Genomic DNA, 24,486 nt, shown 5'->3' on the forward strand with positions numbered 1-24,486 from the left:
TTCTGAATAATAAAACATAACTAAAATAAAGTATATTATCAATTAATTCGCTAATCGCGTAGAATTTTATTTAGCGTTAGTTATAAAAAGTAATTCCCTCGTGCATGTAAAAATATCAATTACTTTGTTGCGTATTTTAATTCATGAATTCTAACATATTTTACACGTTCTACAGTAAATCGTAACACATATTTATTATTTGATAACGATAGTTACGATTGCATACTGTAACAATAGAATCGTAATGTTATTTATTCTTGTTAATATTCATATAATATCATCCGACAAAAAGATTTTTAAATATGTTACATTCTAACTGCATACCAAATATAAAACGTGTTACGCACACATATGAACTTAATTTAAATTCATTGGTAAAATTTTACATGTATACGCTATGTGTCAAGACTGTCAAGTGTCCAGATTGTCATATCAGTCGATTGCGTATATACGAATCGACAGGTCCTTACATTTATAATTTATAACATCTGCAATTGATAATCGAAATACGTTATATACATACAGCGACTATAAGAGGTTTGTAAATGTATTGCTTTCTATAAAATGATAAGATTAGAGAAACTCTATTAAACCGTCGGTTGAACAGTTGCTGTCATCTGGTATGCAAACACTATTGAAGATGGCTTCAAGATTCAGCGGGGTAAAATTGGGGCCTCCGATAGAGGTTTTTGCTCTTCAAAAAGCTTTTGTAGAAGACACTTTCGAAAAAAAAGTAAATCTATCTATAGGAGGTATGTATATATATTTTCACTCTATATATGCACCTGTAACGTGACAACGGAATAAATAATACACATATATTTTTCTAACCAATTTGAAAAAAAAAAATATATATATATATATTTATTTATGTGTATATATATACATATACAAATATATAAACATGGCAGGACTAATTGCAAATAAAATTTCTCTTATACTTATCCATTTATTTCCAAATGAATATGATCTTGAATGACCTCCATGAATATCTGGCTGTTACATAACTTATTATTACATGATACATAGATATGACGTTTCTTAATTCAATAAAAAATAATCAGTACATAAATATTGTATGTCTCTTAAATACATTTAAGTATTAAATATTCCATGATAAAACTTAATATTGTTTTTTGCAGACACAATAAAATATATTTCATATTTTCTTTCTGACAGCTTATTTCTCGGTAGAATCTGAACAAAATTTAATACAAATAATAAATACATATTTTTTGTAATATATTTCCTCTGGATTAAAGCAGAAATAAGTAAATCTGTTGGTTGAAAATATATAAAAAAAAATGAAATATCTTTTGTTAAGATCAAAAGGACTATGTAGTGTCTCTGAGCAAAGAAATTTTTCCAAGACAAGCAAGATGTACGATAAATTTTCTATATAATTATTAGTACATGTTACTTTCAGCTTATCGTACCAACGAAGGGAAACCATGGGTATTACCAGTCGTTCGAAAAGTAGAAAAATCATTAGCTGCAGATGAATTACAAACTCACGAATATCTTCCTGTCTTGGGATTGGATGCATTTAGTCAAGCAGCAACGACTATGTTGCTGGGAAAAGATTCTGCTTTGGTGGCACAGGGCCAAGCTTTTGGTATTCAAACGATATCTGGTACCGGGGGATTGCGTGTTGCAGCTGAATTCTTAAGTCGCATTCTTCATTACGATACATTCTATTACAGTAGACCCACATGGGGTAAGTATTTAGAAACACAATATAATGCAGCATTTCTCAAAGTGTGATTTGCAAGAACCATTATAACGTTAAAAGATAATATTAATAATCTTAATTGTTCATAATGTTCATGAGTAGAATCTATGTAAACAGCAGCTCTTTGTGCTCTGCAATAATTGTTAGGAATATAAGGGGCTCTGGTGATAAAAACGTTTGAGAATCGCAAAATATAATGGAACAATCATGTTTAGCGCGTGACGTTTAACTTATAGTATGTCCATAGAGAACCATAAACTTGTGTTCCTTAATGGAGGATTCAAAAACGCTTGCGAATACACATATTGGAATCCCAGTACTCGCAGCGTTGATGTAAAAGCAATGATTAAAGATCTTTGCGATGCTCCAGAAAATGCTGTAATTATTTTTCATGCGTGCGCGCATAATCCAACTGGATGTGATCCAACCTCCGAAGAATGGGCTAAAATAGCGGATATAATAGAAGAGAAACGCCTATTTCCACTTTTCGATAGTGCATACCAGGTTAATAATTCAAACGCAGATTCAGAAAGTAAAAAGATAATTTTGAAAACGATCCGAACGATACAATTTTTTTAGGGTTTCGCCAGCGGCGATTTAAATAAAGATGCTTATGCTGTAAGATTGTTTGCCGAGCGTGGGATAGAATTGATGTGCGCACAAAGTTTCGCCAAAAACTTCGGATTGTACAATGAAAGGGTTGGAAATTTGGTGGTTGTTATGTCCGATGTAAAACTAGCAGCTTTTACTAAGTCTCAATTGACTTTGATCGTTCGAGGAATGTATAGTAATCCACCAAATCATGGAGCAAGAATAGTTGCAACTGTATTACGAAACCCAGATCTCTATAAAGAATGGTAGTGTCTTTATACTGTTTGAAGAAATTAATTTGGAGAAAGAATTTCATATTTATGAACAATGATATCGAAATGTTTCAGGGAGGGTCATATTTGTACAATGTCCGGTAGAATAAAAGAAATGCGAAAATGTTTACACGAAAGACTGGTTCGATTAGGAACACCAGGTTCTTGGGATCATATTACTCAACAAATAGGAATGTTCTCTTATACAGGACTCACTGGTCAGTATGCGAAAAAACTATTTTATACGATTTTTTTCAAACAGTATATTAATAAGCATTATTTCAGAGAGACAAGTTGAACACTTGATAAATCATTATCACATCTATATGTTACGAAGTGGTCGTATAAACATGTGCGGACTTAATGAAAATAATCTGGATTATGTAGCAAATGCAATCTACGAAACTGTCGTGTTATTTCCACAAAATGAGGAAAGCTGTACATGTTAAAATGGCTTCTTAAGATGCAACGTAAATCTAAATAAGTATACATTGTTGAAGCTTTAGTACCGAAGGCATTGTTGAAGTTTAATAATATTTTCTATGTATTCAAATTAAATTAGAACCATAGAAATTCCGTATAGTTGCTATTTTCGTATCTTGTTACAATCTTCTTTGATTTACTAGAATGTGTAACTCTATAGATTACTTTTGATCAAACATTGTCTCGAAAAATCGAACAGTTAATACGAATTTTTATGTTTTGCAGAAAATAAATCGTTTTGTTAGAAATTGCCTTATCTACAAAAGTACAAAATGTCACAAAGTATTATGAATCGCCAAATTTTAATACGTATGTTAATACAATCGCTTATTATTAAAATCATTTCAATGGAGCTTAACAGTTTATAGAAAAGTATGAAGCATTTACTACAAAAGTTCATTTTGATACTATGTTTTTATTAAATCTTAAAATACCATGATAGTTTACAACATTAGTATCGACGTTCAATAGCACCGATAAACACTGCTGTAAAATTATATCATTCGCCGACTGATATTGACTGAATATTTTTACAAAACTTTTAATGACAGGATGGTTGCAACTCAATTGCAATTACAAACCATAGGGCATTTTATTCAAGAATCTAAATATTTTATTTAAATTAGCATTTATTACGCACAATCTTGTAAATAAATTAAACCGTTATTTTAACTGCAAAGGAAGTTCCAGAACACTATATGTTTATATCATCGGTTCCATTTCAAATAGCATGGAAGTTTTTAAAAATACTCAAAAATATTTTTTTTTTACACAACTTTTCTATCAGCAAACATCTATTTATAAAGTATCTTGTACTCAATATGAAATTTTTAATACTAGATTGATGTGCATGTTAATTATATGAAAAACTAGAAATTATTAATTTATAATAGAATGAATATAAAAGTGAAATTTCAATTATTTTAATAATAGGCGATTAATTTACTATTGAACATTTTTTATTTGCACAGACAAAAATTTAAATTTAAGAACTATTGAAGTTTCCAAATGTTATAAGTCATTGTTGTTGTTAGTTACTATTTAATATCATATTCCAAGTAAAAAATCAGTTATACTTTCAAGTGTTATGCAAGAAAAAAGTAATCGCAATATATAATAATGGTATATTTTTTCTATTTATGAGGGAAAGTTAGTTTTGTATCAATGTATATTACAATTTTGAAGGTATTAGACATAATTTTAGTATACTCGTTAAATGATCTAGTATACTGTTCAGTGAATCAGAAAAGAAAGATTATTATAAGAAGAATATATAATTTTTATTTAGCAATTTTCAATTTTCATTTATTAGTTGCTTCCAAAGTAGTTGATAAATTGCATTGACGCGAAGAATGTAAATTTTACAATCAAAATCAATATGATAAACGTTCGATGTATAGTAATAATATTCTGTATATCTTCCAAGTACTGCATGGAAAAGTACAATCAGGCATTTTATTTCTATTTCTTCAAGTATTAGTTCACTTGTACTATATATTACTAATATTTTAAATGTTTATATATTACGTAAAAAGAAAACTATACACATTTGTAATGTTTACAGAATAGCTATATATATATATATATATATATATACACACACACATACATATTTTTAGTAAAATTGTTGTGACATTTAAGCTTAGAACACTCCTTGTTCAAAAGTCTGGACCAAATTCACAACCTTCAAATTTTTGTAAAAATTACTTACAATTTTAAATGATCTTGTATATACTGCCAAAGTTGATGACTTGAGTAAGCAGTGGCAAGGATTACTTTTCTATATATTTGTATGAAATAAATATGATGCAGAATGTCGTTTATATTTTATAAAATAATGTATAATTTTGTAAAAATTACAATATAACTAAAAAAATATTACCCTAGTTTTAACATGCATTTACACAAGTTTTAAACTTTTGTAGGATTTAAAGAAGAGAATTGTATTTGAAACGAATATAGAAACAATATAATTATACAAACGAATTTAAAACACACTGAACACACAATATTTTTACACAAATTAATAATTAACGACACAAATTAATGTTATATAGAAATCACGTCTGTTATTCGCAACCACTTGTTCTTTTTTTTCTTCCTGTTATTTTGCTGTCCCTACGAACAAAACACTTTCAACCCTTTTGCACATAAATTAATATTCAACAAAACTACAGCGCGACGCAAATCTTCAGTACAAATTTCCTACACTTTAAATACCGCAATAGAGATTAGAAACATGATATTGTAACATTACTTTAAATAAACTTTATAGCTAATATTTTTAACACAGCGAATGTTTGAAAGTTGAATTATACAGGGTGTTCGGCCACCCCCGGGGAAAAATTTTAATGGGGGATTCTAGAGGCCAAAATAAGACGAAAATCAAGAATACCAATTTCTTGATTGAGACTTCGTTAAAAAGTTATTAACGTGTAAAGTTCCACCCTTACTGAATTTTTTTCTCGAAAATGCGCAGGATTTCGGGGGTATGTCTATTCACCAAAAATCATTGTAATTGATCCCCGCAATCGAAAATATTTTTTTTAGAACTATTTGAAATTTTTTTTTTTCATCGAAAAATTTTACACCTTCTCGAATTTTTTTCTCGAAAGTGGGTAGAATTTCGGGGGTATGTCTATTCACCAAAAATCATTGTAATTGATCCCCGCAACCGAAAATATTTTTTTTAGAACGATTTGAAATTTTTTTTTTTCGTCGAAAAATTTGGGCACCTAATTATTATAGATTTTCGGTAAGGAATTTTTTTCTCGAAAGTGGGTAGGATTTCGAGGGTATGTCTAATGACCAAAAATGATTGTAATTGACCCTCGCAACCGAAAATAATTTTTCCAGAACGATTTGAAATTTTTGAATTTAATTGTTAATAACTTTTTAACGAAGCCTTCATCGAGAAATTGATATTCTCGATTTTCGTCTTATTTTGGCCTCTAGAATCACCTATTAAAATTTTTCCCAGGAATAGCCGAACATCCTGTATAGAAACGTATTTGTATTTCGAGAAAGAAAAAGAAAATTCTAGATTTCGTCTCGTATACTCATATTTCGGGGCCTATTTAGAATTTATTCATAGGTTAAGGTACTATGTATTTGAGTTTGGAAAAATGTAGCCAAATTACATTTGTTACGATACGGTATAATATATAATTAAACTGTAATTGAGTAGTTATTTATGTTATAAATGTTCGAACTTTATTTTATTGTGGAATTATAGTCAGTATAATGTGATTTGCAGTTCACAAATCACCTTCCCCTTAATTGAATATTATTTATTTCTTAAACTGGAAACATGTAAATTTGTTCAACTTAATTTCGTTGGTATTTGTATAACGTTTTTTCCACTATGGCAGCCAACATGTTAATAATCTTTAAATTCATATTATTATTAATTGTACAAAGACTTTTGTACAAATAAGCATAATATGACAAAATACTGCTCTGAAATGTTTAACAATTATTTCGTTCTCAATACTGTTATTGATAAATACACAATAGGGCAAGAAACAATTTCTGTTATTTTTTTAAATATATTTATATTTATAAGTTACACAACTGTTGTATATGTATAATTACATATCACTTAAATGTGTATAAATGAAATAGTAGCTGATATATTATTAACTGTAAAATAAAGTATAGCGTATAGCTAACATTGTTATCGATATGTAATTGTTACTAATTTACATAAAATAATATAAACTATTCTAGCCATTTGGATGTTTTCTTTTTTAAAACAGTTGTCCCATCTGCTGTTACTGCAGAATAATACTTTGTGCTATCATAATTTCGACGCATGTAAATAAGATATCCTATACAACCAAGCATTGTTACAGCCCCAAAAATCATTGTTACTTTATTCTGAAAATTTAATTACGAACAATTACTGTCGGAGTATTATTGTGATAAGTATTTATATGTTAATGGAAAGTTTCGAGTATATAATTAGAAAGAATAATTACTTCATTAAATATATGTATTTACGTTTAACCTCATATGCATATTTTAATCTTAAGAAATAGCCTTACCGGTTTAACATATAATTCATAATTAATTGCACGAAATAATCCTGTACTTTTAAGCGAACGCAAACCATCGCCTGGTGTTGGTTCGTCTTTTTTATTCATTGTAAATTTAAATCAAATGTATTTTTGTTTTTAAACAAATTTATGTCGGAATATTTATAACGAACGTCAATATTAAATCTTCAACATTTCGTTTGCAACATAATATTCACATCTACGGAATCAAATTATTGTCGGTCATTAAGGTTTTTAAATTCTTTCGTCGTTTATAATATGTAATTACTACCTCTTACAAAACTTTTTAACGATTAACAGAATCCTACGATAATAAATACATTAATGTTATTTAATGTTACAAAAAATAGTAGATGATGTTAAAGTAACTTTCCATGACTAATCAAATATATCATGAAAAGCAATAATTTTGTTATTTTTAAATGAAAAGTAAAGTGTAAAATCTAGCGGTAACAAAAACCTAACCTGTTTTATTCTTCGAGAAAATCAAAACATTTTTCTTCGCGTGGTATGTACTCGGAATAAAAGCTTTTCATAAAGATGGTACGAAAACTAAAATATCACGAACAGAAGTTATTGAAAAAGGTTGATTTCATATCATGGCAAGCAGACAGAAATTTGTACGAAGTAAAAATCTTAAAACGTTATCACGTACAAAAAAGAGAAGATTATGCGAAGTAAGCAGGACTTGTAGTTAAAAATTTAGTACGTAGATATAAGGAAAGAAACTAACTTAAAGCTTTTATTTATTTCAGATACAACAAGCTGGCGCGTGAAATTCGTGAATTAGGTACAAAAATTAAAGAAATTGATGCAGAACACCCGTTTCGAGTAGAACAGAGTGCATTATTGTTAGAAAAATTATATATGATGGGGCTCATTGCAACTAAATGGGATTTGGCATTGACACAGAAAGTAAGCGCAATTTCATTCTGCAGAAGACGATTGCCAGTTGTCATGGTACGAAATAAGATGAGCCAAGGAATTAAAATGGCAACGCAGTTAGTAGAACAAGGTCATGTTAGAGTCGGTGCAGAAGTTGTAAAGGACCCTGCTTTTTTAGTAGCAAGGTACATAAATGCCTTAAAATAATGTAGAGCGATCGATAAAAAAATAAGTTGTTATAGATGTATTAATATAATTTTTATAAATTACAGAAATTTAGAAGATTTTGTGACTTGGGTAGACACATCTGCTATTAAGAAGCACGTATTAGAATATAATAATGCTGTAAGTGTTTTATATGACAAAATATATAACTTGTATTTACATCTATTATACTTATTCTTTTACATATTCTTTTTGTTACAGAGGGATGATTTTGATATGGCATAAATGAAATAATTATGTCTTTGTATATTTTGTATCGATATTTATTTTAACAAAATTATAATATTTTTGTTTAAAACAATTTCAGTTACAATTATAAAAAAATTTCTGAACATTTAAGCAAATAAAACTGTATTATTTGTTATTAGTATACAATGAATTATAACAATATATAGGAAGATCTTGATTTGCCAGACTTTCAACATATTTATTGTCCAAGAGAATCTTATTAACGGATTCTTGAGACTTTTGAACAGTCCGTTTTTTATGAATTCCTTCAAGTATCATTTCGCGCATACCATCAATATAATTGCTAAGAAAACAAACATGTAATTAAGAATTAGTAATAGAATTTCTAAATTTGAGGAACTCCAATTTTGTAATAATAATAATAAAAAAAATTCCGAACGATAAAATGATATCAATTAATTTCTATCTATTTTTGGAAACTGTGTACGTTATACATATTTATAAATGTAAGTTCTGTAATAAATAGCGAATACAAAGAAATTTCGTGATTGTCTTATCAAAACTATTTTGTAAAAAAATGTTTCCTTAATGTAATAAATATTGCTTCGCAATATTTCTTGGTTATTCCGTTTAAAAAATTAAAAATATCACTTTATTTTGTTCTATTATTATACATGATTTAAAAGGAAGAATTACATTCCCTCTAAAAAAGTTCTACTATAAATTTTTGACACATAGACTCTAGAATTGCTGGTCACGCGACTAATTTGTCTATTTTTATAATAAATACTCACCTAAGATGTAATATGGATTGAGCAATTTCAAGTATATTTTTACGATGGTCTAAAATATTTTGTCTAACGCTCTGAGATTTTATCGAAGATATCACATCTGATCCAAGAAACCTATCATTTGATTGAGTATGTTTTTTGGCACTGTACAATAACATTTTTGCTTTCAATGAACCATAATTTTTCTTTTGTTTCATGTTTCGATCGTGTGTTATTTTCCTAGAATTTCTATGTATGATTTTACAAGGAACAACCTTATTTCTATCAGACGAATACGTGTCTGCTTTATTTGATAATTCGATACATTTTACTTTTTTACTTCTATGAGAATCTGATTGATCTCTATTCTTTTCGTTTATTTCTCGTTTTTCGCACGTATTGTTATTAAAAAAATCATTTCTTTCAACGTAATTATTAGGTATATGTTCGTTTGGTTTTTTCTTTATTCCGTTGCTAGTTTCAACGATATTCTTGTATTTTTCAATTCGCGTTTCTACGTCCTTTTCTTTCGTTGACTCGTCTATTATTTCGTTTAAAGAAAATGTTTCCCCGACGCTGCATATAGATTTCAAAACAGATTTACAAGAAGAACAAAAACTTGACCATTCTTCGTCGGTATTTTCATCCGTTACATTGTTAATGTAATTCTGCATTTTAAATTATTGCATAAAAATTGTAAACATTGATCATTAACATTCCATGTCTACCACCTGTTATATCCATAATAAAAATTATTTTCAAGCTACAATGTTTACAGATTTAAATATTTTATCTATTATTAGTAAGAAAAGAAATTATAAAGTAACACGATTTTTGACGAACTAAATTTGAATTGCATTTTCGGGAATATGTGGAAAGAATGAATAATTTTCTATAACGATAAAAATGTTTTTGTTTAGTAAAGTGAAATTCGATTTATTAAAAATCATATTTCCATCATTTTTTACGGTGTACAAATCGCGAATTTGCAAGTTTCAAATTTATTTGGTTATCGATACATTTACATTTCATTGAAATAATAAAGTTTTGGGTTGGTAACATTTTGTGTATCACATAAAAAACTTGATTTCGTTCGAACAACGAACAATGTGCGTGTTTCGTTAGGCAAAATTTATAAAAAATTATCACTTGTTAGGTCAAATACATTACTCTCAAAAGTATCTCTGATATGGTTATTTTAAACACACGTATCACATGTATTATCTGCTTTCTTTTGAAAAATACCAATGTTAATTATGCAACTTTGATAACATTTCTTTAGAAATTGATAAAAATCAACGTAAAATAGTTCGTGACAATTACATTTTCTAATTCATACTTTTGTCTGAAATGTTATCCAATCTTTGATCACGTGCTTGTGGAAAACCATTCATTCATATACCTACAATGAATAATTAGTATTCAATATGATACAAATGTTACATGTTAATAGTTTTACATTAAAATCGGCAGTCATTGCTGGTCTCTATGACACTACTACCACATTGCAACATTCATGTTACACCACAAAGAGAACATAAAAACACTTGGTTGGTTAATTAATTGACAAACTTATTATTAATTACGTTTGAATTTTTTCTTCTTCGAATATAGATGTTTAATACGTATAATAATTAATAGTAAACAAAAAGAAAATTTTGGTTTTTTTTTTTTTTTTGTCATATCTATCTGTGATGTAACTACGAAATTGAATGGGAGTTGTGTCGGCTCAGGTCCCCAAAGTATCCTCCCTTCTTTCAACTATTTACAAAGTTTCCTCTTGAATTCATTCAAAAATACTGCAGTTACATATCTGACATATCGATTAATACAGTTTCATAATTTCGTTTCACAAAAATACATTGCATTTCCTCAAACACCTATTGCTGCATACTGCCATCATTTTATTTGAAAATGAAATAAATGTAACTAAAATGAACGATGTGCTTTTACATAAAATTTGTTAACTTCGTACAGAGAGAATTCTATAATATAAAACGTTTGCCACAAATTAGGCTCTCCTTGAAAATATGTTTGTTCTTTTTTTTGACATTCGTAAATTTTCATCAATTATATCGATTATAAATTTTGTCACACACAAATGACACCAATTAATTTTTTAGTCAATTTTATCAACGTTATACTTTCACGATCTTACTATTGTTTTTTCTTTTTAATATAAATGTTTAAATGTATCCTATTCTATCAATTAATTTTTAATAAGATATTCAGCACATTTCATAAATTATAAAACGAGACACGTTTATTTAAATTAAAAGTTATTATACACGGACAAAAATTAAATTTATGCTATTACAAACTATACAATTTAATATATTTATATTTCGTGCTATTAATATATCGCTATTCAAATTATATACAAGACTGTTTAATATACATACATATACGATGTGCCGAATATCCCATTAATGAAAATTTTCAATCTACATTAATATACTCATGATCTCAAATTTCGTTAAATCATGATACCGAAAAATATCTTCCATGATTTTAAGAAATTTGAAACAACACTTTCTACACGCATTCTTGTTTTTTTAAAAGTTTATCAAATTATATCTCAATGTTACGATTAAACGATAGAACAGAAAATATATATTTATTTTGTTTATACTAGCAATTAGAAAATAAAATTAAGCAATAAGATTAGACAATATTTGAAATAATTAATGATATGAAGAATGGCTGGAAATAATGTACAGCAATAACATAAAAATCTATTAACACTTTCCGGATGAATAATATTACTATCTACTTAAGTAAGCATAATAACCAAACTATAGTTCCATTTAATATTTGCAGAAAATAATCTTTTCAGATTCACTGTTCATCTACTTTATACATTGACGCATAGTTTCTTTTGTATTGAAAAGTAATAGAGAACATCTGGATTTATCTTCTAATTAAAATTGATTTTTCTCATTTTGATTAAAAAAGTAATTATAAATGTTATACAATTATTAACGACAGTTATAAGAAACTTATACTAGATATAATCATATTAAAAGAAAAAGAGTATTTCAGATCGTGTTTTTTAAACTTTATACTTTTGTTTATATATATCAGACCGAATCAATAGCAATAACTTTGCAATTTGTAATAAACGTAATTTGAAACAATGTCATCAAATTCATAATGAACTTTAAAATTAAAACATAACTGAAGAACAATCACTATAACATGGCATACTACTTTCAATTACAATTGAAGTTACGCTTTTTCGTTAACCCTTCGATGTTAATATCGCGATGCGTTATACATATATACATATACATAGGTTTGTTTTGTTTACGTATGTATTTTTCGTATATAAAAAAAATCTGTATTGTAAATTACCTTCTTTGAATATACAATTACGTAATGTGTACTATGTGTTCTTTCTATTCCACATAGAAAAAATATTATTTCTATACTTTCATTTTTCATTTCATTGGTTAGGCGGTGTATACAATTTACAAATCAAAATTTCTTAAAAACTGTAACTTAAAAATATAATTGGATATTTTTTACAAATTTGTACAATATTGTACAAGCACCGAAGGGTTAAACTATTTCCATCTTTCTGCATGCTTGAACAACTTTTTGCAAACAATGCTTCCACATATAAAGACACGCGATCCTACAATTACTCATTATTGAATTTATGATTGAATTTTTATTACAATAACCATATCAGAGTTAAACATTTTTACGATAAAAAGAGAAAGTTTTTATTTTTATAGAAAAGTACGAAACAAATTGTCGTTCATGTTTAGAACATTAAATATTTTATGTTGAACTACTTGACATTTAATAATTACGTACTATTAAGAATTACTTTTCACGTTGCTATAAAATTCGTCGTGAATTCTTTATGTCCGGACAACTTGCACCACTGTGATAATGTACAAAAATCTGATTCCATAATCGTATTTAATATAAAATATTCATTCATAGAGGCATGTTTATTGTTTCTCTAAATTTTATGTCGTGCGTGTTTATGTAATCATTTTAATGAAATGTAATGCAACTAACAACATAATAAAATACTGCCGCTTTAATATCATTCGATGTGTGATTAAAAATAATACATTGAAAGGTGAAATAGTTCTATTACTTAATCAACTTTAGAAACGATTTCACTTCTCTTATTTTTACGCATATTTTTGATCAAATAAATGTCAACAATAAAGGACACGTATTATTACGTTATAACGGTTGGTGCATCGCGTCCAGTAAATTCACGTAATTTACTTAACTCTAGCGCAATATTAACCAATGGCTTCAGAACTTCTTGAGCATCTTTCTTTAAAGATGTTGGATCATCTTCAAAGCTATCAACATATACACGTATAGTAGCTCCAGAACTTCCTGTACCAGACAGACGGTATATTATACGAGAACCATCTTCAAAGAGTATTCGTAATCCCTGTTGTGCAAAATTATATAAAATAAACTTATGTTCTTAAAGTATCGTATTTTTAAATTATGCATAAATTATAATTTACAAAATCATATAATACCTGTTTAGTAGCTTTGCTTCCATCAACAGAATCTACGTAGGAATAATTGTCGCCTAATTTGACAATGTATGTTTTAGTTTCGAATGCCAGTTTCGAACCTAGAAACTCTGGTTTTTGTATTTCTGTTTCAATGTACTGCATCATTTTATTTGCTTCTTCAGATTCACAATTTTCGTAATCATACCTAACAAACACAGTAACAATTATAAAATTTAAATGTAATCTATTATTACGCAATTTTTTACACGCACATCCACACACACACACACACACCTTGTGAAGAAGTTCCTTCCATATGTTTGCCAATGATTTAACAATATTTCTTCTACAGATTTTCCAAGACTTGCAATTACACTAAGCCATGCAAGGCATGCCCATATTCCATCTTTTTCGCGAATATGATCAGAACCAGTGCCAAAACTTTCTTCTCCACATAATGATAGATGCCCAGCATCCATTAAATTACCTAATGACACATTAGAGTAAAGATACTACTTTAGACATTTTTTCTCTTATACATTTACATGTTAATGTTTAATGCCAATTTTTGAACATTAATTGAAAATCAGCAAAAAACTCAAACAAACTTTAATACATATGAAATATATTACACTCAAATTAACATACCAAAATACTTCCAGCCTGTGGGTACTTCAAACAGTTTAACACCATTCTTAGTTGCAACCCTATCTACAGCAGCACCTGTTGGCATTGATCTAGCATACCCTTTAACACCAGTCCTTTTGAAATATGGTATAGAATCTAAGTTAGCAGCTAATACTGCTAATGAATCGGAAGGTGTAACAAAGAAAGCCTTTTTACCTAATATCTAAAGGAACAAAAGGAAAACTAAATTTATACATGTTCTAGCCGTATTCCTTATAATCATTTAAAAATTCAATGTACCATATTTCTATCACCGTCTCCATCAAAAGCAGCACCAAAATCGTATGGACCATCTTTAATGGCATTTACTAAGTCTTTGGCGTATGTTAAGTTAGGATCAGGATGTAGTCCTCCAAAATCTTCTAGGGGAGTTGCATTAACGATGCTTGAATTATCCAGACCTAATTCACTACTAAATATTCGTTTAATGTATGATCCGGTAACTGTAAAAAAACTGATTACACTATTCTAATACTAAATATATTTCTAAGATAATTAAATGTCTATTGTTACATAATAATTTGAATACACAACATAAATAAGCATAGTACGAACCACCATAGTTTATTAAGTGTTTCGACCAATCATTTCAATGAATTAATAGTTTCATTGTAATCAGTTACAAAAGACACAATATTTGACCTTAACTTGTTTATACTATACTTATTTACACTGCTTGTTTTAATTTGACGAGCAATACATATTATTTACTAATTTGCACACACCTCCATTCATTCCATTAATAAGAACTTTGAAAGGAGGTCGATCGGTACTTCCTTGAAGTAACTTCTTGATATTTGAGAAATCAAAAATGTCTTTCATAAGCTCTAAGTAATCATTTACAGAGTCTATCACATCTACTGTAAATTGGTTTCCATCAACTTGAACAGTAGTATTCTGTATCTTATCTATGTCTATATTTATATCAGATGCAATCTTATAGCTTTTAAGTGACATGGTGATCTCGTAAATTTTATTTGTGACATTATCTGGAGCAGGGCCACCATTGTCGCAATTAAATTTTATACCAAAATCAGCATTGGGTCCACCAGGATTATGAGATGCAGTCAAAACAATTCCTCCTTGTGTCTTATATTTTCTTATTATAGTAGACACTGCTGGAGTTGAGAGTATACCATTTTGACCGACTATTAGTCTTCTCACCTAAAGCATTTTAAGAAGACACTGTTGTAAGAGGAACATAAAATAATACTGACTTTAGATGTTGCAATAGATTCGACAATCGTTTAACAAGGAAATAAAAAGTTGGCCAAATTTATAGAAATGCAAGGAAATGAAATCTGAATACAATATATTCAGTTTAATGATAGAACACAAAGCACCTTTGACCCATTTACACAATCTCAAATTTTTCTATTGCTATCATTAGCAATATATTAAAATTAAATCGTATGCGAACTGATAAAATGCAAAATAACTTACTCCGTTGGCTGCCGCAATCCTGATAATTTTCCCGACTGCCTCTTTACCATAATACCTTCCATCACCACCAACAACTAAAGTACTACCAGTTAATTGATCACCAAGGGCCTGAAGTATAGCTTGAACAAAATTTTCCGTATAGTGTTCTTGCATAAACACTTTCACGGCTTTTCGTAATCCGGAGGTACCCGGCTTCTGGCCCTCGTATACCCGGGTTTCTATAATTTTACTTGTCACTGCACTCGACATGTTTAAAAAGTATCGCAGTTGACGTAACGTTTACTGAAACAAACAATACGACCGCTTGTAACCTAATCTGATCGACAGTGAGAAATCAAATTCGAGAAGAATTTCATAACACGTCCTCGGCGTCTGTTAGCAGACTGAACTTTGTCTGCCAATGACACACAAGGGCACGGGTCACCATCTTGAAACATCGCGCCCGCGCTTTAGCATCGACATCGACTAATAATATCGTTCTTCGGGAAGATAAATCGTTCAAATACAAAAAAAATATTCTTATAGCGTAACTTTGATAATCGAACGCCGTCGTTTGATAGAAAATCTCAATGATAGATGCTCGTATTGACCAAATATAACAAATTCCGTTCAATATGAATCATATAAACTAAATAAATAAAACTGCTAAATTAAATTTGTCTTTGGAGCTGGGACTACTTATCAAATTGCCCTGTATTCGAATATTTTTCACGCTGATCAAAGTATCTGAATACTCATAGTATTTGACTATAAATCTAATCTGTTTATATTTTTCAACAGTAAATGGTTCTCGAACGATTTTACGCAATATCGAGCTCTATCATACTCTAATGAAAGACGCAAACAAGCTGCTATATTTGTACATGTTTACATTAAAATGGGCATAATTAATTAATTTAATTGAAATCACTGCAACGATTTATCCGTGTATATGATCCAAATTTTCTTATTTAAACGATATTTTAATATTCAAATATTCAGAGTGTATTTGTAAACTTAAATATATCTATAAAATATTTGAATACATATCTGATCCCATATCCAAATTATAAAAGCTCACATTGTTAATCTTCGAATAGTCCACTCAATACGAATCACGTAAACCGAATAAATAAATATGCCAAATTGACATTGTCTTATCGTCGGAGTTTTAAACAAACAAGTTTAATGTACAAACTTTTTCTAAAAATTTCTCTATTCATGAAATATTGTTCTTTGGTAATGAAAAATATGAATTTAATAGTATATATTAGATTATGAAGTGTGCGCGATATTGTAAACGAAATTAAATAAAAATAACATCGCAAAAGAAATGTGCGTTTAAATGAATGAGTAAATTCAATTACGTCACGAAAGTATATCGTATTTTATTATTCAATATAAATTTTGGGACTTTCGTCTTAACAATACACAACATATTAAAAATAAAAATTATACACGCCCGTAGATGAGCGTTGCTTATTACGATGAACAGTGATGGGTAGTAGCGGAGAAAAATGAGGAGGAGGGAGCTTGTTATGTCAAGGATGTCCGATATAAGTACGCGGGTTTACAAAACAGATACTTAGTTGTTTAAATCAACGGTTTTCCTGAAGTTTCAGTCGCGAAGCGTGTAAATTTTGAAAGAAGGTGTTATTTTTGAAATTTCCTACCGCTAATTCAAGAATCAAACTACGCTTCGAAAATAGATTAATTTTGAAACTACGTTATTAAAATCGAAAACATCGTTTAATTTCATTTTCGTGATTGTGTGCGTTCAAGTTTCGTAGATGATATAAAAAGAATTTACTTTGAAAATATTATTTCATTTCGTTTAATTTTTGACAAATTTAATTTTTTACTATGAACGTTAATTTAAAAAATGTTTTAAATGTTGTGTGAAGTACTCTCAAACATACTATTAAATATCATATTGGGTAAGTAAATTTTTATGCTTTTAATATTAAAATATATTAACAAAATGTTTTTTGTTTAATAATATAGATTTTTTTATAATAGTTTCATCTGTTTGATATGAGCACAAATTAAATGTAATATGCATAAATCACGGAATGATTGGAACATTGACAAACATAACAGTGAATCAGAAAGTACACCATTACTTTCTTCTGAATCTCATACGAGCGTGGAATCTGTTATATTTCAAGACTCTGAAACAAGTGATTTAGATTGTACTCCTTCCAATACTTATCTCAAGTACTAATTTCTATTATTATTACCGAATCAGTATCAATATTAATTTGTTGATATTTGTTATTAAATAGCTTTATTAGTAATATCGCTAACAATAATTATTTACTAGTAGTGTCTTTTATAGATATGGTAGCTTAGAAGCATGTAGTGTTAATTCCAATGCTACTGTAGTACCAAAGAGACTACCACCCCTTATTCAAGATCATGCTTTAGTTATACCACTATCATTAAATACGTCTTGTCCATTAAATGTAACACAAGACAGATGTTATGAAATTCATAATACCGATCTGGTGAGAATACCACAAGCTATATAAAATTGCATGTTTTGTTACAAGACTAACAATTTTATGTCTACCAAGGTTAAATAGTTTATAAGTGTACATGTTTTAATTGTGATTATTTATCTTAAATTCTGTTTAATTTTATGAAATATTTAAGTAAAAGTAATTTATATTGAAAAAAAATTATTCTTAATATAAAAATTATAATAGACAAATATATTTAGGCATTTGAATATCTAATACTAGAATGTTAATATGATTTTAATGAAACTTATTATACCTTTCTGATCAGATATTTAGTAATGAAAAATATGAATCAAACAATAAACAATCTTTGTTGAATGATTTTACAAGTAAATTTTTATCTCAATCTTATTCCCTGGAAGAAGAAAATACATGTAAGGATACCAAACCAAAGCAAAGTTCTCTAGTCACGGTGTAAGTACTTTTAAAAATTTACAATCATTAATATTCAGTTATACTATATAAAAAAGCAATGTTATTTATGTTTAGTAAAGTTGTATATGTTATAGAATATTTGATAAAGAAAACTACTTATCGATGTAATTTTTTGTTAACACAATGATAAATGTAATGTTAACTTTAGTACTGTAGCATAATGTAATATTAATTACAAATTATTATTAGCTATCATGTTATCGTCAAGAAAGGGTTCTGGTTCAATAGTTTCAGCACTGTGTTCTGAAATCTAATCACATTCATAAATTTTTTGTTATCAATCACCAGTTATTCTTTTTAGTAGGTTGATGATGAGAGAAAAATGAAATCTTGCATCAGAAATGTCTATATGCATTTTGAACATGATAAATTGATGTATACTTCCTTTAAGCTTAAGATCATTCCCTTCAATCTGGTACTTCATATAATAAATATGTATTGCGATAAAAAGAAAAAAACTATCTGTAAAAAGTATACAGATAACACAATTTTTGTGTGCCTTTGACCTATCCGAAAAGATAAAATAGTAACCATGGGTATTCTTAAATTTTATAAATAGCATATCACTTTATCTTTTAATCAATTGTATCGCATAAAAATACAATTTTCTTTCACCATGATTACATTTTTTACATACTTTTTTATAATATTCCAAAAAAATATAATCTAATGGAATTGGTATAATTAAACGCTATCAACGTACAGAAGATACATAGAAATTTATAATTTTTTTTGTAAAATTCATTGCACTTACTTACTCGTGTCTAAATTCCATTTGTCAAGACTTCCTCAAACAATTATGTATTAAACTTCGTGGAAACTCGAGTACGTTTTACATGGGTATTATGTTTCACTATTGTTAATCATCAGGCTTTCAATTATTATTTAAGGATCGGATACATGACAATTCGTTTCCACATCTTAAAAGCATGCGCCTCCACTAATATACCCCTAATAGAAAAAAAGAAAAATAGAAAATCCGAATCATAGACATCGATATGTTTCTTGGTTTGTTAAATGTAGAATAATATCGAAAATCCCGTGGCCGCATGCTTTTAAGATATGGAAACGAATGAGAATACGAAGTGAACGCGGTTACCGGTCGCTCACGTTTCAACGACCACCATCGGGTGGTTGTGTCTGCTGTACAGTATATTCACATTAGAAGGGGTTAGTGCTCCGTCGGTTGCCTGGGCAACAGACGACCACCCGAAAGGTCAATGGCCGTAGCTAGCACCTAACCGTACCAGGCATTTTTTGGCATTTTCACGTCACCTATGCAACCTTGATTTATTATATACGTATGCACTTTCGCGATATCCAATAGAAAACCAATAAATTCGTAACTTCCGTTTTCCTTTACTTCGAATGATAAATTACATATAGAAAATATATACCATTTACAATAAATCCTCCGCTCACACCGTCCTGGAGCTTTCAGCGGAAATTTAATTATACATATAAGGGAAATATAAATAGTTTCGATTAATTTTGGTTACTTAGAAGTCTTTCAAAGATTGACTAAAGTATCTGATTTAATATAAATAACAAAAAAGAAGCATAGCACAATCGCGTATTTTCGAATATTACACGTAACTCAAGAATTTATTGTATATCTTATACTTGAACGATTTGGGAAAAAAAAATTGTTATAGTTCGTTTCTTCGTAATTTTAAAATACGTTTCATATATTTTTTCTATATCTGTAGGTTTTCGATATGGAACACTATATTAGGATCATCTTTGTTAACAATACCTTGGGGTATTCAAATGGCTGGTTTCCTACCTGGTATTATTCTTATACTTATAATGAGTGGTTTATGTTTATATACTGCTTACTGTCTTCTTCTTGTACATAAATATCATGGTAAAAAAATATTTATTTTTTATATATAATACAAAAATAGAATATTAAAAACTCTAATGTAACAGTAAAATTGTGATAATTTACTGTTTAAGGTGGACATAAAGGTATAGAAGTGATTCAACTAAGCCGAATATATTTAAATAAGTCTGCAGAATATATTGCTAAAATTTTTAGTATTACTGTTTTATTGGGAGCAACTATTGCTTATTGGGTACTGATGTCTAATTTCTTATACAATTCTGTAAATTTCATACATGGTAAATGTGAATTAAAATTTTTATTTTTTGTCTAACGTTCGATACATCGTATGTTAGAAGGAATTTCGGATTCTACTAACATCGTATTTCTTCATAGATAGTATAGTCGGAACATCCGAATACTCTGCTGTTGACAATACCTCTTATCCATCGGAAGGTACATATTTTATTTACAATATATTGTATAACTGATTTGCATATATAAATACGTACGAAGCGGGGAATATAAAGAGAGCTCAATTTTATGTTTATTTTAATTGCAGTATTGTGTCCAAAGAAAACGATGCATAACAATACCGGCAATATAATCCATGAGAATACATACAATTCTTTGGGACCAATTTGGGATTTATATAAAACAGTTCCTGTCTTTCTTGGTTTATTGATATTTCCAATTTTGAATTTTAATAGTCCTACGTTCTTTACAAAATTCAATTCCCTTGGTAAGTAAAATATATATTTCTTTTTTTTTATAATAATGTCTACATCGCATGTAAATTATTTGCCAACTTGATATTTTTTTTAGGTTGCAACAAACATATGACTTTGTCCTATAAATTTATATCTTACTCTGTCAAATTATGAACACTCTATGTATCTCGCAGGAACTGCATCAATCATATATTTGATTACCTTTGTCTTGGTGAAATCAATATCATGGGGCATTAACATGGATGAAATGGAATGGAAAATTAATTGGTCATTGAAATCTTCGTTTCCTGCTCTTTCTGGCATGCTGGCAATGTCATTTTTCATTCATAACATCATAATTACTGTAATGCAAAATAATCGTGATCAAAACAAAAATGTAAGTAATTTCAATTCGTTCACAGATTGGTCAGTTTTACAAATTCGTTAAGAGACTTTACTCTTATGTTGCAGGGAAGAGACCTTTCTATAGCATATCTTCTTGTTACACTGACTTATATCATTGTGGGCGTAGTATTTTATATATGTTTCCCACTGAGCAAATCATGTATCGAAGATGTAAGTAAAATATTAACATGTTTTAACACGAAGTGCACCTAATATTATTCGGCAAAAATATTAAGTAAAAATTGTGTTTCCCTTACAGAATTTATTGAATAACTTTCAAAAATGGAGTGGTTTAACAGTGGGTGCTCGAATTGTTTTACTTTTCCAATTATTGACCGTTTATCCGTTGCTCGCATATATGCTACGCGTTCAGTTGCTTTCTTCGATATGTAAAACATCCAACACAGGCTGTGTTATCTTAGTTAACAGTGTTTTGGTATGCATATGTATTCTATTTGCAGTTTTTGTACCATATATTGGTACAATAGTACGATACACAGGTGCTATAAGTGGTTTCATCTATGTTTTTACTTTACCAAGTTTATTGTACTTGGTAATTTTGAAACAACAAAATAAACTGACAATATTTTGTACACTTTTGCATATAAGTATACCAATATTTGGCTTTTTAAATCTGGTAGCTCAATTTTTTATCATAGAATCGTAAATTATGTTCAATTTGTATTTTGAAAAATACTTAAATGTTTGGATGTTGATTATAAAAAGAAAGAACATGCAAATCAAAATGCCATCCTTTTTATATGAAAGTGCTAGAAGTATCGTTTAGACACTAAAAAATAAACCATGTATTAATTCAATACCATAAAAATATGGAATATATTTTTATAGAAAAATATTTAAATATTAATATTTTAATATAGATATGTATATTAATTATTAATTATGTAAATTGAAAATATATTTATTTATTCATTTGTTACAAAAAGTTTTATTAGAGTATTTACTACAGAATTTCAATCATTTGTACTGTTGTTTATCTCGCATAATTTATTATGTAATATTTATAACAACGATAAATACCTTGTACTCATATCTAAGAATAAACATATAATTTCAAGTCCTTTTTGAAACTTTATAAATCCAAACAGTATCAACTCCTTGACCAACTATTTTTAGTGCATTCATATTAGGAAGTGGAAATCTACAAGCAACTATGATACAGTTGTTTTGCAATTCTGTCCTGAATTTCTTTTCTATATCTTCCATCTAGAACAATTGTAATATACAAATTACATGCATTTAATAAGCAATAGTACATAAAAAACTAATAAATAAAACTTTATGAAATATTCAAAGAAAGCTCACCATTTGATCAACACCAAATAAAACAACATTATCGTAATTTCTTAAATTATACTTCCATAGATTTTGGTTTATAAAAGTTGTTTGCGATGATAATCCTGTAAGTAGGGCTTTCAATCTAGAATACCATACTAACCAAGAATTTAATTCAACACCATGAGCTTTGAATCCAGCTTTTGCTGCAGCAAAAACCTATTCATAGAATAATGTAATATACACATCTGGATAGATTGTATCTTTATAAATTATTTTAAATTAATAAGTCAATTACTATACGTCCATCTCCGCTTCCAAGATCAACTACAGATCCAGTACGTCCATCTAAGGCTTGCAATACATTTTGTACTTGTTGCCTTGTGGCTGGCACGTAAGGCAAACATATTTTACGAAATGCAGGACTCACAAATGGAATACATATTATACTGATAGCTGTTGCAATACCTCCTACAAAATAATACACATATAACAGAATGTGTTACAGAGACACCAATGTAATTTATTTTTCACCTTATTACCTGTTATCCCAATAAGGTATAAACCAAGTTTTGAAGCTTTCCGTGGTGTGGTGGTGGTATTATTACTTAAGATGTAACTTATTTCATTAACCTCTGCTAAGTAAATTGATGGTTGATTAAAATTTTTGAATATAAAAGAAACTTCTTTCCAAGAAAATTATAAATACTAGCATTGTAATCTATAATTTGTAATTGATGAATCTTACACATTTTGTATGTTTAATATTTGTTAAAAATACAAACGAGAAAAGACCCCTTTCGGATTCACTAGTCGCGAGTAATTCACATGGACGAAGAAGATAATTTCAAGATAGTATTGTGTATCTTCATTAGATAATCTGGTAACTCATGACTAGATATGTATCGAACTTCTGACTGCAGTATTTCTCTAGCGATGAAAATAGTTTTGTGACTAACATTTAGATTTTCAAATTTACGTAATTGAATATAACACCTGTAATTATTTTTTTCTGAAATTTGGATAAAGCATTCATCAAATAACGAATAATAAACTATGTCAATTTCAAGAAGAAAAGTCGATATTTAAGATTCTGAAACTTGATTATATCATTAAATTTGAAAATTGGAGCTGAAGGAGCTATTTTTAAAGGGTATGTTTAAATATCGTAACTTGTTAATGTTGTCATCTATTGGAAAACATGAATTTAAAGAGCGGAAAACAGGGGAATACGTTTCGAATTTTAAATTTACAAATATTTGTATAAATACAGTATTTGAAATTTCATAATTTTCCATTATAATAAAAATGGAGTTTTACAGCAATTTATAGTTTATAAACCATTACACACGGAACATAATTGTCTATAGTTCTTCTAGTTGTTCCTTTTTTGAACTTTTCATAGAAAATTTTTCTAATCGTTTGTGCATTAAGATGCATCAGTAATTAATACCAAAATGGCTGCCTTGACCATCTAAAT

At 28.5% G+C, this 24,486-nt stretch overlaps 7 protein-coding genes across 12 annotated transcripts; 3 read left to right on the forward strand and 4 right to left on the reverse strand.

Annotated features, from left to right (window-relative positions):
- Positions 1-395: 395 nt before the first annotated feature.
- On the forward strand, positions 396-5,020 carry Got1 (Glutamate oxaloacetate transaminase 1). Its single transcript, XM_076774654.1, has 7 exons — positions 396-537; positions 608-752; positions 1,427-1,717; positions 1,980-2,236; positions 2,312-2,589; positions 2,671-2,813; positions 2,881-5,020. Exons 2-7 carry the CDS (start codon positions 623-625, stop codon positions 3,042-3,044), a joined length of 1,263 nt encoding a protein of 420 aa, XP_076630769.1. The 5' UTR covers positions 396-537; positions 608-622; the 3' UTR covers positions 3,045-5,020.
- Positions 5,021-6,415: 1,395 nt separating this feature from the next.
- On the reverse strand, positions 6,416-7,264 carry LOC143346516 (small integral membrane protein 8). Its single transcript, XM_076774668.1, has 2 exons — positions 7,125-7,264; positions 6,416-6,957 (listed from the first exon to the last, which is right to left on the reverse strand). Exons 1-2 carry the CDS (start codon positions 7,221-7,223, stop codon positions 6,799-6,801), a joined length of 258 nt encoding a protein of 85 aa, XP_076630783.1. The 5' UTR covers positions 7,224-7,264; the 3' UTR covers positions 6,416-6,798.
- LOC143346511 (uncharacterized) lies at positions 7,125-9,978 on the reverse strand. Of its 2 annotated transcripts, XM_076774659.1 has the most exons (3): positions 9,199-9,978; positions 7,870-9,138; positions 7,125-7,335 (listed from the first exon to the last, which is right to left on the reverse strand). In XM_076774659.1, exon 1 carries the CDS (start codon positions 9,877-9,879, stop codon positions 9,226-9,228), a length of 654 nt encoding a protein of 217 aa, XP_076630774.1. In that variant the 5' UTR covers positions 9,880-9,978; the 3' UTR covers positions 7,125-7,335; positions 7,870-9,138; positions 9,199-9,225. The 2 variants fall into 2 exon arrangements, with proteins under 2 accessions (XP_076630774.1, XP_076630773.1); XM_076774658.1 differs by having other exon boundaries at positions 7,870-9,978.
- LOC143346513 (U3 small nucleolar ribonucleoprotein IMP3) lies at positions 7,677-8,661 on the forward strand. The gene is made up of 4 exons (XM_076774663.1): positions 7,677-7,813; positions 7,892-8,206; positions 8,294-8,366; positions 8,448-8,661. Exons 1-4 carry the CDS (start codon positions 7,677-7,679, stop codon positions 8,469-8,471), a joined length of 549 nt encoding a protein of 182 aa, XP_076630778.1. The 3' UTR covers positions 8,472-8,661.
- Positions 9,979-10,151: 173 nt separating the features above from the next.
- Pgm1 (phosphoglucose mutase 1) lies at positions 10,152-19,804 on the reverse strand. Of its 3 annotated transcripts, none has more exons than XM_076774650.1 (8): positions 19,529-19,804; positions 15,835-16,116; positions 15,117-15,555; positions 14,632-14,834; positions 14,353-14,554; positions 13,999-14,191; positions 13,726-13,909; positions 10,152-13,631 (listed from the first exon to the last, which is right to left on the reverse strand). In XM_076774650.1, exons 2-8 carry the CDS (start codon positions 16,081-16,083, stop codon positions 13,407-13,409), a joined length of 1,695 nt encoding a protein of 564 aa, XP_076630765.1. In that variant the 5' UTR covers positions 16,084-16,116; positions 19,529-19,804; the 3' UTR covers positions 10,152-13,406. The 3 variants fall into 3 exon arrangements, with proteins under 3 accessions (XP_076630765.1, XP_076630766.1, XP_076630764.1); XM_076774651.1 differs by having other exon boundaries at positions 19,525-19,804; XM_076774649.1 differs by lacking the exon at positions 19,529-19,804 and having other exon boundaries at positions 10,153-13,631; positions 15,835-16,235.
- Positions 17,350-22,511, forward strand: LOC143346504 (neutral amino acid transporter 9). Of its 2 annotated transcripts, none has more exons than XM_076774647.1 (11): positions 17,350-17,750; positions 17,833-18,030; positions 18,140-18,320; positions 18,604-18,749; positions 20,480-20,637; positions 20,730-20,894; positions 20,992-21,051; positions 21,158-21,337; positions 21,500-21,702; positions 21,777-21,881; positions 21,970-22,511. In XM_076774647.1, the coding sequence occupies exons 2-11, from the start codon at positions 17,870-17,872 to the stop codon at positions 22,375-22,377; spliced, it is 1,767 nt and encodes a 588-aa protein (XP_076630762.1). In that variant the 5' UTR covers positions 17,350-17,750; positions 17,833-17,869; the 3' UTR covers positions 22,378-22,511. The 2 variants fall into 2 exon arrangements, with proteins under 2 accessions (XP_076630762.1, XP_076630763.1); XM_076774648.1 differs by having other exon boundaries at positions 18,152-18,320; positions 21,970-22,509.
- LOC143346512 (ATP synthase subunit C lysine N-methyltransferase) lies at positions 22,389-24,421 on the reverse strand. Of its 2 annotated transcripts, XM_076774662.1 has the most exons (7): positions 24,356-24,421; positions 23,755-23,934; positions 23,549-23,644; positions 23,305-23,477; positions 23,037-23,225; positions 22,752-22,937; positions 22,389-22,500 (listed from the first exon to the last, which is right to left on the reverse strand). In XM_076774662.1, the coding sequence occupies exons 2-6, from the start codon at positions 23,756-23,758 to the stop codon at positions 22,785-22,787; spliced, it is 615 nt and encodes a 204-aa protein (XP_076630777.1). In that variant the 5' UTR covers positions 23,759-23,934; positions 24,356-24,421; the 3' UTR covers positions 22,389-22,500; positions 22,752-22,784. The 2 variants fall into 2 exon arrangements, with proteins under 2 accessions (XP_076630777.1, XP_076630776.1); XM_076774661.1 differs by lacking the exon at positions 22,389-22,500 and having other exon boundaries at positions 22,605-22,937.
- Between the last annotated feature and the right edge of the window lie 65 nt (positions 24,422-24,486).

Source organism: Colletes latitarsis, chromosome 10, assembly GCF_051014445.1.
Source record: "Colletes latitarsis isolate SP2378_abdomen chromosome 10, iyColLati1, whole genome shotgun sequence".
In the NCBI taxonomy this organism is placed as follows: domain Eukaryota; kingdom Metazoa; phylum Arthropoda; class Insecta; order Hymenoptera; family Colletidae; genus Colletes; species Colletes latitarsis.

What these genes read in the sequence shown, in the direction of transcription:
- Got1 (XM_076774654.1), top strand. Translation starts at nt 623, where the DNA reads ATGCAAACACTATTGAAGATGGCTTCAAGATTCAGCGGGGTAAAATTG. An exon ending in TTACAGTAGACCCACATGGG is followed by an intron (nt 1,718 to 1,979) that starts GTAAGTATTTAG and finishes GTATGTCCATAG; the next exon opens with AGAACCATAAACTTGTGTTC. An exon ending in TTTTCGATAGTGCATACCAG is followed by an intron (nt 2,237 to 2,311) that starts GTTAATAATTCA and finishes CAATTTTTTTAG; the next exon opens with GGTTTCGCCAGCGGCGATTT.
- LOC143346513 (XM_076774663.1), top strand. Translation starts at nt 7,677, where the DNA reads ATGGTACGAAAACTAAAATATCACGAACAGAAGTTATTGAAAAAGGTT. An exon ending in AAAAGAGAAGATTATGCGAA is followed by an intron (nt 7,814 to 7,891) that starts GTAAGCAGGACT and finishes TATTTATTTCAG; the next exon opens with ATACAACAAGCTGGCGCGTG. An exon ending in TATTAGAATATAATAATGCT is followed by an intron (nt 8,367 to 8,447) that starts GTAAGTGTTTTA and finishes TTTTTGTTACAG; the next exon opens with AGGGATGATTTTGATATGGC.
- Pgm1 (XM_076774650.1), bottom strand. Translation starts at nt 16,083, where the DNA reads ATGTCGAGTGCAGTGACAAGTAAAATTATAGAAACCCGGGTATACGAG. An exon ending in GAGACGGTGATAGAAATATG is followed by an intron (nt 14,555 to 14,631) that starts GTACATTGAATT and finishes TTGTTCCTTTAG; the next exon opens with ATATTAGGTAAAAAGGCTTT. An exon ending in GAAGCAAAGCTACTAAACAG is followed by an intron (nt 13,632 to 13,725) that starts GTATTATATGAT and finishes TTTGCACAACAG; the next exon opens with GGATTACGAATACTCTTTGA.
- LOC143346504 (XM_076774647.1), top strand. Translation starts at nt 17,870, where the DNA reads ATGCATAAATCACGGAATGATTGGAACATTGACAAACATAACAGTGAA. An exon ending in CCTTCCAATACTTATCTCAA is followed by an intron (nt 18,031 to 18,139) that starts GTACTAATTTCT and finishes ATTTACTAGTAG; the next exon opens with TGTCTTTTATAGATATGGTA. An exon ending in TACCTCTTATCCATCGGAAG is followed by an intron (nt 21,052 to 21,157) that starts GTACATATTTTA and finishes TTTTAATTGCAG; the next exon opens with TATTGTGTCCAAAGAAAACG.
- LOC143346512 (XM_076774662.1), bottom strand. An exon ending in ATACCTTATTGGGATAACAG is followed by an intron (nt 23,478 to 23,548) that starts GTAATAAGGTGA and finishes ATTATTTTGTAG; the next exon opens with GAGGTATTGCAACAGCTATC. An exon ending in TATTTGGTGTTGATCAAATG is followed by an intron (nt 22,938 to 23,036) that starts GTGAGCTTTCTT and finishes CAATTGTTCTAG; the next exon opens with ATGGAAGATATAGAAAAGAA.
- LOC143346511 (XM_076774659.1), bottom strand. Translation starts at nt 9,879, where the DNA reads ATGCAGAATTACATTAACAATGTAACGGATGAAAATACCGACGAAGAA.
- LOC143346516 (XM_076774668.1), bottom strand. Translation starts at nt 7,223, where the DNA reads ATGAATAAAAAAGACGAACCAACACCAGGCGATGGTTTGCGTTCGCTT. An exon ending in ATGAATTATATGTTAAACCG is followed by an intron (nt 6,958 to 7,124) that starts GTAAGGCTATTT and finishes TTAAATTTTCAG; the next exon opens with AATAAAGTAACAATGATTTT.